The sequence below is a fragment of the Toxorhynchites rutilus genome, chromosome 2, assembly GCF_029784135.1.
Source record: "Toxorhynchites rutilus septentrionalis strain SRP chromosome 2, ASM2978413v1, whole genome shotgun sequence".
In the NCBI taxonomy this organism is placed as follows: domain Eukaryota; kingdom Metazoa; phylum Arthropoda; class Insecta; order Diptera; family Culicidae; genus Toxorhynchites; species Toxorhynchites rutilus.
Genome location: NC_073745.1, coordinates 156,655,516 through 156,671,027, shown reverse-complemented (window position 1 = coordinate 156,671,027; position 15,512 = coordinate 156,655,516). Strand labels below are relative to the sequence as shown.

Sequence of the window (15,512 nt, the reverse complement as noted above, 5' to 3'; positions counted from 1 at the left end):
ATTTCATTACATTAAAATATCTTGATTCAATAATTACTAAAACTATTCCTTCTTAGACTTTGAGCTTCTCTGCCGGGTGGTAAACATTACTATGATTAACAAATTTTTAATTATTTTTTGAATATTCCTTCCTTTCTCATTCCAGGATTGGGTAAACGTTCTATCCATATAAATGATATTCGAGTGACCTTGTCTCTCGTAAATACTCTGAAATCTCGTTGTGTAATAATACTGTTTTTTTCCTTTATTCAAATAAATAAGGCTCAGCTGTCCCATGGGGCAAATTTTGGTCAATCAACCATCATAGCATATACATTAGGGTGCCAATGCATGTATGGGAAAAAAATCGACCCTAAAATTTCAAAAAGTTACCCTATACAAAATGTTTACCACCTCGAAAAAACACCCTATGCCAAATATCAGCTCAATCGGACTTAAGGAAGAGTGGCGCAAAGCGGTCACAGTTTGAGTTTTTTGAAAACCGAAAAATCACCCAAGGGGAAAGAAAATCGGGGTTTTCGAAAAAAAAAATTGTTGATTCCAAATGTCTCAAAATTGCATAAAACGTCGTCATATCGAAAAAATTTTTTTGTCAAAAATCGACGAACTGGGACTTTGTTTTTTTTTTCGGAGTACGAGACGCCAATAAAAATAATTATCTCGATTTTTCATTCGGAACTTGTTGCGAAATGTTGATTTACGCGATAATATACCCTATGCAAAATATTAGCTCATTCGAACTTCATTTATTAGTGTTGCAGACGGTAAAATTTGAGTTCATTGGCACCCTAATATACATAACTTAAACTTAATAAAAAATTAGCTTTGATGAAACGATTACCCGCGGCTTACTCGGGGTTAGTTCTAAGCACACTCACATACATACTCACCAAACATTTGATAGCTTTCATTCTCGCATACTTTCACTAGCTTGCATACAAAAGGATGGACAAAGGAAGGTGAACTAGCTACCTTATACTAACTTATGTTGGTGTTGGTCTAAAATAGGAAAGCAAACAATGGGCCCTATTATAGAAATCGAGGCGATAAGAATTTTGCTCGTTAGCTCTATTTTACTATTATAGAAATCGAGCAATTCGATAGCACCGAGCGAGTGATAGCTATCGATGCAAGTGTCAGAACTTTTCGAGTTGTTTGGTTCACTTGTTGCATATCTTCAGAGAATTATTTTGTTTTGGTTTGCGTCCCTGATATTTTCCTTCAGGAAACGCTTGAATATATGCAATGTTCAACACAGTTCGTTTGTTTCGATCAGTATTTGTTTTACGGTGCTGCCAGAATAGTCTATACAAGGTAAGTGTTCGATCCAACATTATTCATATTAATCATGTTATAATTTACAATGCAAAACTTACTTCCAGCGCATATTTCAGTGGCTGAGAACGAGTGGACAGACAAATCACCATCTGTTTGAACGACTCGTTGAACCAATGAATGCGAATGTAAACATTGCTCGAGGTATTTGTGGAGGCAGTTCAAATAGAATCCCGGTTAAGGAAACGTGGGAGGAATTCAGTGAGGAGCTTAATGCGCTGAGACCATCAATGCGTCTTAGTTCAGAATGCCAGAAAGTAAGTGTTTTATTTACGATACATATAACTTCATAAGTAAATTTTATCATATTATTTGAATAACTATCAACCGAATTTCCTACCTCAAAATGTCTTATTCCTGCTAGCGTATGTTAGTTAGTACGTGTTACTTTTGTCAGCAATTTTCATTTTTATTGCTATACTATACCAAACTTTCTATACCATATGCTAAAGCTGAAATGTCTTGCAAAACAATAATGTTTTTTTTCAAATTACAGATTTGGATTGACTTGAGGTGAAAGGTAAAGAAAACACTAGCACACAACAAGCGAGAATTCAGGGCCAAAGGTTTTAAAACGCTCATCAGGATTAAATATGAAAAAACCTTCTAAATAAATATAGCTATGAATATTACATTCGGGTATTTGTGGCTTTCGGGTAGATGTTCTATTCGGGTACCTGTCGCATTCGGGTATTTGTTACATTCGGGTGAATGCCTTTCGGGTAGCTGTCATTCGGGTAACTGTCTTTAGGGTAAATGGGACATAATCGTTAAATTAAACTTTGCTTTGATGAAAAAAAACCGGGATGTACCCGAAGACAATTGAAATGCCAACTCATAGGCGCAAAAGCCGTGAAGGATGCAATGATATCCCTTAACTATGAAACGTTATCACAACCGCTGTATCCTCCAGACTTGATCCGGTCAGATTATTACCTCTTTGCTTCAATGAGACATGCACTGCAGCAGCAGCACTTCGCCGAATATAAAGATGTTGTCGAAAAATAGATCGACGGATGATTTTCTTCGAAACAAAAAAAAATATTGGAAAGGAATCGAAAATTTGCCTGAGAGATGAGCGAAGTGTCTAGAATCAAACTGGGAATACTTCGAATAAAAATAAATAAATGTTTCGCGTGGTCGGTGACCCTTGGAGCTAGTTACAAACCTCCAACTTCTGGTTAAGAAATATGTAGATCCGCGGAATTATAGTTAGTCTGGAGTTACCATGGAGTGACGACCATTCTAGGTATTGCAGGAAAGAACCGGTCAGCTGTCGCCATAAACACATGAAAAACAGTAGAATAGTGAGAATTTATCATTGTCAATTTCTAACAAAAACTAAATATGTTTCACTTGCAAAAATATAAAGCGATAAGTTGAGATCGAAAGTGAACCGTATAGATCGAAAAGTATATGGGCAATGTATGAGACGCATAGTGTTTACCGTAGTGTAGAAAACAAAACAAAAAACAGCGAATGGATCGTGCAACGGAAGAAAGTTAAGCCGGTTTGTATATAAACGAAGAATGTTTTCGTTTTCTCTGCTCTATATTCGTATCTTTACTCAATCGGTATTTTGAGAGCAACGCGTTTACCTAGAAGATGTTATAAACAGAAATGTATCAATACGCCTGTTACGGACAGCTGAGGCTTATCGCGAATCGAGTTAGAGATCCATAAGATAAGCACTATTTGAGATTATATTTAGAAAAGACCTCCAAGCGAGGTATAGAAACGTTTAGAAAGGACCAATGTAAGGCAATTAAAAGATGTAAGAGCTCAAGTGTTTTGTTAGGCTAGAAAACGCTTGTAGTTCGAAATTATTGCCGGTCATAAATTCAGAATGGACGAATATTTAAATAGCGTCCGGTAAACAATTTAATGCATGCATCATTTAGGATGCATTTTTATTACCCTTTTCCATCCCTAGCTGCGCTCAGCCAGATACACCAGCAGGGTGTAATAAAATAAAAGGATGTTATTTAGAGCGAAGGATGGAAAGGGGAAATCCAAGAATAAGATAGGCGCACCGACGAGGTGCTATAAACTTAAGGTATTTTCTTAGGGTAGTGCAGCCGTCTCAGACTGCACGTTACCATACGCTAGAAGAAGGGACAAGGAAGGTAGATGATCTAAACGAAACCGATATGTTATCGGTTTTCAAGAGAGAGAGAGGAGATGTTCCTCGTCAATCTTAGTTTAAGGAACCATGTATATATTGTGAAACTTTTGAATAAATTTTTTAGTATTGTAACAGAACTCACGCGAAAGCGTTAAAATTTTTCTTTCAATAGAGAAATTTTTCATGGTGGCTCCAGAGAGGAACAAGTTTTTCCTTTTATTTAAGTACAAAATGTGTTAATTTGCGAACTCTTCTCGGCAGTGGATGCCAGAGGTGATGTTCGTGAAATCTTCTCAGCAGTGAATGCGAGAAGTGTGAATTTGTGAATTCTCAAAGGCAGTGGATGCCTAAAAAGTGCATTTCTTTCGTGAATTTTATCAAAAGGCAGTGGATGCCTAAAAAGTGTATTCGTTTCGCGAATTTTCCTAAGGCAGTGGATGCCTAAAGAGTTTATTATTTTCGCGAATTTTCCTAAGGCAGTGGATGCCTAAAGAGTGTATTATTTTCGCGAACTTTCCTAAGGCAGTGGATGCCTAAAGAGTGTATTATTTTCGCGAACTTTCCTAAGGCAGTGGATGCCTAAAGAGTGTATTATTTTCGCGAACTTTCCTAAGGCAGTGGATGCCTAAAGAGTGTATTATTTTCGCGAACTTTCCTAAGGCAGTGGATGCCTAAAGAGTGTATTATTTTCGCGAACTTTCCTAAGGCAGTGGATGCCTAAAGAGTGTATTCTTTTCGCGAACTTTCCTAAGGCAGTGGATGCCTAAAGAGTGTATTCTTTTCGCGAACTTTCCTAAGGCAGTGGATGCCTAAAGAGTGTATTCGTTTCGCGAACTTTACTAAAGCAGTGGATGCTATATACACACATAAATATATGTTAATTCAAGTACCAGAAGGCAGTTATTATAAATATGACCAACTGCCGCAGCAGCACGTGGTCGTGGAGTTAGAAGCAAGAGGTAGCAGCAGTATCCTCGGCACAATCGGAGAGACCATCGCTAGAGATACCAGGAACTGTCAACCAGCGGAACCAGAAGCAAGCGGTGGCATTAGATGCAGCAGCACCAGCATTGGCACTATCAGAAGTGACAAGAACAATCCGAGCCAGAAGGTTTGGACCACTCAAGAACCAGTCGGCACCAGCAGCAGCAGTAGTATCCCAGCACCAGATGAGTTAATCGAAAAACAGGTATAGAATTAATCTATATTAAGAATTATAGGGGTTGCGATAGCAACCATGGGAGTTTTTAAAATAGGGGCCAAGAGAGCAAAGAAATGATAAAGGAATAAATTCGTACGGTCAAGTGAGCCAACATTAAAATATAAACAATAAAATTAGTAGGAATATGGAAAACACATACAAGATGATTACCACTAAATACTTCACACGTAATGTGAAGGGTCACTGTCACCTATGTCACGAGTCTGATGAGGAACAGATGATTTATTGTTGCGAGTGTGAGCGATGGTTCCACTTGAGTTGCACTAATCTAAAGCAAGCCCCTCTAACGGGTGATCGGTGGATCTGTGTCAAATGCACAGATCTAGAATATAATTATTCGAAGAAAGTGCGAATAAGTGACTTAATAGGAATACTCGCTACTAGCATATATCCTAGTGGGTGGGGAAATTATTATAAGGAGGATATGCCAACCAAGCCGCCTCCATTTAGGGTAATTAGTGAATTGCATAGGCGAGTAAATGGCAATTCTGAATCTGAGTTTAGAAACTCAGAGGAATGCCATCAATTAAAAAAGCCTCCTCCTTGGAATCCTGATCTAGTTGATTGCAGGAGGAAAGGTAATGATTCAGATGACAAAGTATTTGAATCATCTAAAGTAACCAGATTAATTGCACCTCCTCCGTGGAACCCTAAGTTGGCTAGGTATATGAGGAGGAAAAATGACAATTCATCTGAGTCAGAAGATTCAGATGATGAAGACAAACTTGAAGTGATACAAGTTGAAATGAATGAAAAACTAGGAGATGTTAGTCCTCAGAGCGGTGAAGATGGCTGCTCATTCCCAGTGAGGAAAGAGCCATTTAAAACCATATCAGTCGCAAAACGCGAATCTGATTATGAGAATAGTTTGCCCGCAATAGGCAAAACGGGTATCATCACAGATGTATGGGCTGTGATAGAAGAAAATACGAAAACCTCCACAGAAAGAGGAATTATGGCGGAAAAGAAAAAACCATGCGTGATGCATGAAGTCAGGGCGGATGAGATATCTGCAAATAAAGAAATAGCGGATTCCAATAATGGAAACGCTAAAAATTTTAAGATAGAAAAACTATCTATCAACCTTCAAGATCCAGAATGGGAAAGGCCAGCTACTGGATTAATTAAGAATTCTGTTGCAACACTGATTGTTGAACAGAAAATAAAATACCCAACTGAAAAACGGTTTGAAGAAATAGAACCACCTGTAGCAGTAGAGGAAGTAGTCCTCAGAAATAGAACAAAAATATTAGCAAAATTTTATTTGAAGACGAAAGCCTGGCGTGAAGGTTTTAAAAAATTCCTTAGAAGTGCAAAGTTCATCCCAAAAATTGGGAGCCAATGTAAAACCAAAAGTGTTATCATCAAGATGGATGATTCATCACAAGATGCTAACATACAATTTGAAAACTCAACAAATATAGAGATTTGTGTTATTGAGCCTCCGAGGAAGGTAGCGCCAGAAATAACACCAAAGGAATTGTTTATAAATGAATCTTCATTTCTTCCAAGGAGAAATAATTCCCACAATAGAAAATCATATTCAGTCGATAATTATAGTATTGGAAATCTCGATAAATACTGTACCCCAGATTACCAGTATCCTCGACGTCGTATCAAAAACGACTTCCACTCTGTAACCGCGAGTTACACTATTGTACCATCATTAACGAAATATGATGAATATTCTATTTTGCAAAATTTGTGACATGTTGACAATATTTAGTCATAGGGCAACACATATAAAATAATGCGATCGTTATAGTTAAAAGCCATAGATTCGTATAAAATAGGACTACTTATAACCAAAAAAATTATGGCTCTGAATAACTTTCAAATCTTTAGAAGACTGTTTCCTAAGTATTAGGGGCGTCTATTTACCTGTATGACAACGAGAGCAATACATCTTGAGTTAGCGCAAGATATGAGTTCGGATTCTTTCATTATATGTTTCCGCAATTTGCAAAATTATGGCCCAGATAGGGAAATTATTACCGTAGATCAAAACTATAAACTCTCTAATATAGAGGTTGGAAAGTTTGTTTTTCAACGTTTGTAATATGTTGATATTCTTTATATCTATATAAAGTATAGAAAATCTTAAGCTTGATAAAATATAAAGACGAAAATCTTAAAATGGAAATTTAACAAAACTGTTAACTGAATTAATTAGAAAATATTTTTAGGCAAATGATTTGCTTGAAGTTCAGCAAGTGAGCTGCTGAAAGACTTTAATACAATTTAAGATACAATTGTTTCGTTATAAAATGGACCCAATAAAATGATAACTTGTAAGGTCCAAAATATCAATTAGAGCAAAAAAGAAGAGACTGTCTGGTCAAGCGTTAAGCATTTGGAATGCTCAAAACATTACTCTGATGGGTTAAAAGTATAGCAAGTATTCTGCTGAAAAATATACATTGACCACTAAAGAAAAAATTATGGCGCAGCAAGTGATATGCTGAAGCCAGTTTCTATACGAATGATTGGCTCAAAGCTCAGTAAGTGAATTGCTGAAAGGAGCGATATCAACTGTAAATTAGTTGATGGTAGAAAAAATTAAAAATACAGCTATGAAGAATTTGGAAGACTGATTTGTTAGCAAGTGGATTGCTTAACCTTCAGCAAGTGATTTGCTGAAGGGGTCAAAACCAAAAGTTTCTTTTTTAAGCAAGTGAATTGCTTAAAACTCAGCAAGTGGATTGCTGAGAGTAACAACATCACCAGTAAGTCGGTTGATGAAATACAGCATGTGAGATGCTGAAGAAAGATTTTTTAAACAAGTGGTTTGCGAAGCTCAGCATGTGAGTTGCTGAGAATATGATCAATGCATTATTCAAATGAATATTAAAAGCATAGCTTCCAGTCTTAACTGAGGGAAAGATTGGAGATGGTTAACTATACAATGTAGATGACATTATGAGTTATTTGAATACAAGTAACAGGAAAAAAAAATTGAATGAAATTTTTAAATGTATTTCAAAGTATATCACACTATGAGAGCATGAGTTGCATGCATAAAGAAAACGACTTGAAAAAGTTTATGTGAGCTACGATCAGTCGTATTATATGATTAGTCGGAACAGTTACATGAGAACTGAGGCTTTAAAATTGGATTTAGTATTCAGAGACAAACTTTAATGTTAATACTTGCTGAAGGAACGGTAATTGTACTACCAAAAGATTAGCACATTGACTAATTATTTCAAAAGGATGTTTTGAGAAAAACAATATCAGCAATGTAACAAGACAACTAGCAAAGGGATGTTGGATTCAAGATTCCTTTCTTGGCAACGAGATAACTTAGCATTAAAATAGAACGTTGTGTTTGATGAAAGAAAATCTTATAAGAGAAAAGAAAATGTAATTTGCATTTCCTTTAATGGAAAATATTATATAACACTGAACCTCAATGAATAATTTTCCAAAAAGAAACTTGAAGTTAGTTTATATAATTAACGGTTATATCAAATTACTAGTGAGAGCAATTATTCGAAATTTACGAATGTTTACGATTAGTTTGCATAACTGTATGCAGAATAAAAATGAAACAAAAAATACTATTATTAATAAAACAAATAATAAGTTATGTTTTCTAGTATAAACTTGTAAGTGTAAGTGTAAGGAAAAGATAATAATGTGAGTGAAATCAAATCACACAATAAAACACAGAATAAAGCGATACAGCTACAGATGGAAATATGTTCAAGCAAATGTATATGATTTAGAACATGTAGAACGACTATCAAAAATTTAAATTAAAATGTAGAAAAGAATGATAATACTGAAGAATTTGGTAAATCTATGTAGTAGATTTACGGAGTCCGGAATGTTACGGACAGCTGAGGCTTATCGCGAATCGAGTTAGAGATCCATAAGATAAGCACTATTTGAGATTATATTTAGAAAAGACCTCCAAGCGAGGTATAGAAACGTTTAGAAAGGACCAATGTAAGGCAATTAAAAGATGTAAGAGCTCAAGTGTTTTGTTAGGCTAGAAAACGCTTGTAGTTCGAAATTATTGCCGGTCATAAATTCAGAATGGACGAATATTTAAATAGCGTCCGGTAAACAATTTAATGCATGCATCATTTAGGATGCATTTTTATTACCCTTTTCCATCCCTAGCTGCGCTCAGCCAGATACACCAGCAGGGTGTAATAAAATAAAAGGATGTTATTTAGAGCGAAGGATGGAAAGGGGAAATCCAAGAATAAGATAGGCGCACCGACGAGGTGCTATAAACTTAAGGTATTTTCTTAGGGTAGTGCAGCCGTCTCAGACTGCACGTTACCATACGCTAGAAGAAGGGACAAGGAAGGTAGATGATCTAAACGAAACCGATATGTTATCGGTTTTCAAGAGAGAGAGAGGAGATGTTCCTCGTCAATCTTAGTTTAAGGAACCATGTATATATTGTGAAACTTTTGAATAAATTTTTTAGTATTGTAACAGAACTCACGCGAAAGCGTTAAAATTTTTCTTTCAATAGAGAAATTTTTCAACGCCACTGTTTCATCAACAAAATCAAAGAGAATAACAATAACATTCATTAGCCAATATGGCGAAATAATTATTCTCACGCAAGTAGCACACCAATCGAATTACTTTTAATTTGTGATTTTTGTTTTTTCAATGTGGCAGATTTCGATCGTTGCCGGGTTATCAATGAACGCTATGCAGTTGTAGCCATCTAAAACACGATTGTTCCATTCAAAAATAGTTTTCGTTACCATATATGCCAAATATTTAATGTTAATCCAACCAAACAACACGATTGCTTGTATACAACGCATCAGAGTCGAATTACACGCACAAACATGTCAAAGTTATGTACTTTTCTCACACTTCGTACAACAATTATTGTACGGAAAGAATAAAACAATATTGTATTTTGTCAGCACTTTCACAGTATATAGACGTGCGAGCTGCGGTGAATAATGTACAATCTTACAATGCAAATAACTAGGTTCAATTCTAGCCCTCAATGAGGCCCTAGCCCTGAGTTGCGAATGATTTTTACATACTAAAGCAATCATGATTGAATAAAGCAACACTGTGAAACAAATTAGTACAAAGAGTAAACAGCGTTTCATTCATTCAAGAAAGCCAAAAAATCCACATTTTTGTTTCACCGCCAAACAGAACAAAGGGGGAGTCTGTGACTTCTCGCCTCCGAAATCCCAGTAAACTTGACTGGCTAACCTTTGACTTTTGAGATTCCATTATAAAACGATTGTTCGTAATTAATTCCAGAGTTAAATTTAATTCGTGAATGGTTGTGGTTCAACAAATGGTCACTGCAAACTTCAGTGTTCCGATTTCTCCAAAAAATTGCTTCCATCGGAACTTCAATGGCGTTCCTTAAAGGCTGATTTAGACAATGCCAGTCAGCGCTCTAGTTGAAGTATCCAGTGAATAGAGAACAGACACTCTGTTCAAGTTAGAGGCCAATTACTTGTTCGATACTGGTACAAGTAACTTGGACAGAGTGTCTGTTCTCTGTTCACTGGATACCTCAACTAGAGCGCTGACTGGCATCGTCTAAATCAGCCTTAAGTCACTGTGTCCCGCATTTTGACCACATGAAGAGAGAATTTCTCGAGAAAACCATGACGTTCAAAATCTTGAATTTTTTCGTTACATGGGCACTTTTTTGATTTTCATTTTACACCCTGTAACTCCCTGTTAAACCCAGTTTAACGTTGAAAACAAACAAGCAAACAGGTCACTCATTGTCAAATCAACATAATTCGTGACATGAACTATCAAACTTTGCTGAAGAAAATGAAGCTTTCATCTAGGAACCACTCGATCTTTTGACACAATTAGATTGGTGTGTGTGTGTATGGAGTTGCCGAAAATCAGTGAAACTCTTAAAATTGAACGTTACTGAAAATAATTGATCGAATAGTACTCTGCTCTGCATCAAAAACGTACGGAATATCAGAAAAAGGAACACAAAGTGATTTTTCTTGCTGACAGTGCCCCGTCACACCGTGCAAGACCGGCCATGGAAACCGTTTAGCTACTGGATTGGGTATACCATTCGTTTTCATCGACGGGATCCCCAGAATTGCCCGTCAGGTGTTAAGTGTAGTGATTTTGAAAACTGAGCATTTCAACTTACCCCATTTTTCTACACTGGGGGGTAAGTTGAAATAGTAGTGAGAATCGATTATTTTTTACACTTCACTGCAGGGTTGATTATGCCTATGCCTGCCACTAGAAGCCCAATTCTATGGGACAAAATTGAAAGGTATAGGAGTTGGAAAATCTCGAAAATGTAAGAGTGAGAGTTTCAATTGAGCAGTCAGACGGTCTGTGCACAAATATATTGTTGCTTCGCTTTGATTTAAAGTTACATCTCTACAAAATCATATTAACTTACGGATTGAATGTACGTAATCATATCTGTCAAGGATCTTCCCGGGTCGGAAATTTTCTTGACATGCCTTGGAAAAAACATTGGGTTGAGACTATGACTATGTCAATATCAATATAGATAGGAACATTGTTTGTTTTTTCGCAGTTTGTGCCTATTTTTACTGTTCTATTAATAGATATTTATGCCTGCAACAAATCCGGTTCGCTTTGTTTTCTTTTTTATAATACTCTTGATATTTTTAAACTTAAATATTATCTATAAGATGAATCATCCAGCTCAAAACTTTGTAAGGGTATGAGATGGGCCATCATCATCATCATCTGTCGCAAAAGACATTGTGCGTCAGACAATCCCTCTACATGGGTTTTTTGCGGAAAATGAAGAGGATCGCTTCCTCAGGAGTGGGATTGTTTTCAAACAAGATTTTTTTTTTCGATCCTCTGAAATGATTTTGCTCTTAAACTTTGTATGGATCAAAATCGTTACATTAGGAGAGACTACAAGCTGCTTGCTAGTTGGAGCGAGAATGTATATTACAATTGATACCCAATAAGTTATAAACGGGCGGGGCTGATTTGTAATATCTCCTCTCTCCAGAATCCGTACGAACGAGCGCTGCATTTGAATTTCGAGCGAACGATTTACGAAGGCCTCAATCGCAGTGATATATAAAAATTCTACCTCATGACTCCATGACTCTCGGATACAAAACACCGGTTGGTGAGCACAGAAATGCACGGAACAAATATATGGGAGAATAGACATGTTTCCAATTTTTGTTAATTTAAAAAAAGTATGGACTGAGGATGTGTAATGTTTAACACAATTCTCAGAGTATTTCCTATTTGATTGGTATGCAAATCATCAATGTCCGTTTGTAGCAGAAATAGTTATCAACGTTAAAACTATTTCACAAAAACGTGACATATTTTCTGATTTGGCTCCCTTACTGAAGAACGTCGATTTGACGTAGGACTAGTTGATTCAGGTGAAATACAAGAGGCTAAATTTATCAAAACTGTGGAAAATCATTATGATACTGCGTTAGAGTACATTGAAAAATGGGAGGCTAGTCTAGGAGAAACACAACAGTATTATATTAAATGCCTTGTTTATATAGATTACAGGAATTATAAATAATGAGATAACAAAGTTGGAACATATAATCCGTACCAGTTGCAGATCGTCGTGGGTTTTCGGAAAAGGAAAACAAATTTCAGAAATTTAAGGAATTCATGTAGCTTACTGATTGTTCTGTGTTTGGCTGGTAGAAGCGCATCAGTTAAAAAAATTTTCAACGATGATCAATATTTGGACAACAGAAAAGTCACGACATATTGTGGAGGCGATCGGGCGCAGTGGTAACATCCATACCTCTCACGCAGAGATCACGTTCAATTCTCACTCCCGACATTCTTCCAAAAATGGAAGTAAAAGTAACGAACCAGCCGAAATGTGTTGAAAGTCACTATAATAGAGAATATGTCACGACATAAACGCTATTATAATTGGCGAACAGAAATTTAATCTGGAATGTGACAAATTTTATGACAAAATTTCTGAAAATCATAATCTTCTTCGCAAAGTCCCTTCAGCATATACATTTTCCTTCTTTGTAGAGACAAAAAGAGGTACATCTAAGAATGTTTGATTGACTGGTTTTATTCTCGGTTTTATTTACTAATTAAAATTTAAAAAATAAATTGTTCAGTTTTTTGGGTTTACGTGTCCCGTTTTTATTCCTGAACTATTTGGTCAGACTGAGTTTATCAGAACTGTTTAATGTTCCAATTTCATCCAACCACATTGGGGAAATGCGAGTAAAGTGATCAGTGGGGTCAAGTGGTCAGTTGCTTGATTGATAGTAGGCCACATGTTTGAAGAGTTTCGTGTTTTTTGAGTCGCATAAATCGCTTTCTCGGTAGTAGTTTCGTGTGCATCGTATTTGAGGGTTTCTTCGTAAAATTTAGTTTATTCGGCCTAATATTCTCGACAAAGCATCAGTTTGGCCGACTGTTCTCATAATCTAAGAGAGGTGAACAAATATGTTGTTTAATTTTAGCGGATAACTCGCATCGAAATTACTTTGTTGTTTGGAGGTAAAATGGTCAGGTATGGATAACGACTTACAATGGTCTGTTTACTAAAGTTGATAGTCCTTATTACATGTTGCTCTAAAATTGGCCTCTTTTGTGACTTTGACACTGGAAAAAGGACCCACCCGAACCAAATCTCATTATGCACAGCGAAACACATTTTATTAATACGTTTTTCTACGTATGAGAAAATTGCAATTACGACTTTGGCTGAATAGGCCCAGCTTATTTCATACAATTTCCTGCTATTTCAATAACGATTTAAACAAATTTGAACTAGAATAAATAAGACACGAATAGAACAAATTTGAAGAAGAATGCTATCCCATTTAGCATGATATGTGCAAGCGCCCGTTTTACCCACACCAGATGCCCACTTTAATCGCACACTGAAAAAAAGTTCGATTTTACAACTTCTTTCTTAGGATGAAAATATACTATTTTTTTTCTAGCGAAAAGCGTTTGCTATATTGAACAATAAAAAGTTGGAGATTGTAGCGGTACGCAGGAAATGAACATATTACTTAGGGTGACCACTTTCCCCTACATGGTACAGGGAAACTTCGATATAACGTACCCTCGTTATAACGTACCCTCGATATAACGTCACTCGATATAACGTACATTTTACCTCGATATAACGTACACATATCCAAAGTGTAAATGTTAATTTTTTTTTCTGATAGAACATAGAACAATGAATTATCTGTATTGTGACGCTAAAATAAGTTTTGTACCTTTAATCAATCCCGAAATACAGCTGGTTTTGTGATTCCTGATTCTAAATGAATCAAGCTTTAATCAACAGTACGAAGGGAAACATCATGAGACAGACTGGCTTCGTCTTCTGATTGAAGTTATTCATAAAATTTACTAAAACAGCAACACAATCATGTATTATAGACTACGTTTGTGCGTACTTTATTATGCTTCGATATAACGTACAATTCGATACAACGTACAATTTTGAAAGTGAAATGTACGTTATATCGAAGTTTACCTGTAATAATATTCATTGTCGGTATCTACTCATAGAATACGAGAAGACAGCAAACAAACAAAACTAAAAATAACTGTAGCTTTCGCATTTCTCATGAATATAAACGGATGTGCATTGTCTTACAAGAACCAATTCAATTTAAAAAAAAATCAGAAAAATACCATTCGCTTGGAAATAATGAGAGGACTCATTGTAACTTCCTAATGAGAGCGATATTGATGTACATCACTTACCTCGATGCCAATTTGTCTCATCTTGCCCCGTTATTGTTTATAACGTTTGTGCAGAGTAATCCGTTTTGTTTCAATGGTCTAATGTGATTTATAGCAACGACTATTTCTCAAACCTGTATACTCTTCAATTACCAGAGGACAGTTGCAAACTACCAGTACGGTATTGAATACTTTTTCTCTTTTGTTTATTTTTTATTAGCAAATTGTTTCGTTTACCGCCGCTTTCCCACTTGCAATAACCCACTTTTCTCCATCCAATGTCGTTGGTTTATTTTGTTTTCATTTTCGATTCCAAATTAGTTTTGTAATTACTAGGGTATCGGCACACCCCTTCCTTTCTGAAAGTATTCACGAAAAACAATCACACGCTTCCAAACTTCGTAATACTGCATCAAATTTTCACTTGACCAAATCTTTTGGATGTTCAAAATTCACTTAAACTGTTTGTCGTTTTTTCAGTAAGAAGACACAATCGGGGTGAGTTTCATTTTCCTATTTCCGGTTTGTTGTCGAAATCCTTCTAGCGAATACGTAAACCGTATGCAAAGATATACGCAAAGGTGATTCATAACACCGGCGAAGCGTTTCTCCCCCACCGCTACAATACTTCGGAACGAGAGTGTCGATCTGAATTAAAAAAGTTCACTGTCCACGTAACGGTATACGTCGCAACTCCACACGGTCCGAGAGCTCAAAAGATACTGACATCGCGCCAGTGGTGAAAATTGAACAAAAGAGTGACTCCCCTAGTTGGAGGGCTTGCAGAAAGAGCAGTCTGAAAGGCTAAGCACATCCCGCATTCGCATCATAGTAATTTTTTTACTCTCTGAAATTCGGACAACAATGTAAAATAAAACTTAGTGATACGGAACGGTGGTGGAAAGATATATTATAGTAAGCCATAGAAAGAGCGGGAGATAGAAGCGGAGAACGAACGAACTCAGAGAAAAGCTATCGCTGTGAAATTACGCGAGTTCACAGAAAGCAATACGCGGGAATTCAGTTGACCAGGTTTTCGTTGAAGGGAGTCAGGTGTGCTGCCTCAGCCAACAGATGGTGACGGACGCACACACAAAAATAATACTTGGAATGCGTTTACGAACCTTTGCAATC

General features: G+C 36.4%; 1 protein-coding gene across 1 annotated transcript in view; it reads right to left on the bottom strand.

Moving 5' to 3' along the window:
- Positions 1 to 15,114, bottom strand: part of LOC129764528 (uncharacterized) — a 43,566-nt gene extending 28,452 nt beyond the window's left edge. Inside the window, exon 1 of the mRNA XM_055763703.1 lies at positions 14,400 to 15,114. Coding sequence (XP_055619678.1) covers positions 14,400 to 14,420 — 21 coding nt within the window. The 5' untranslated portion in view covers positions 14,421 to 15,114. The remainder of the gene's footprint in view (positions 1 to 14,399) is intronic.
- Positions 15,115 to 15,512: the final 398 nt, after the last annotated feature.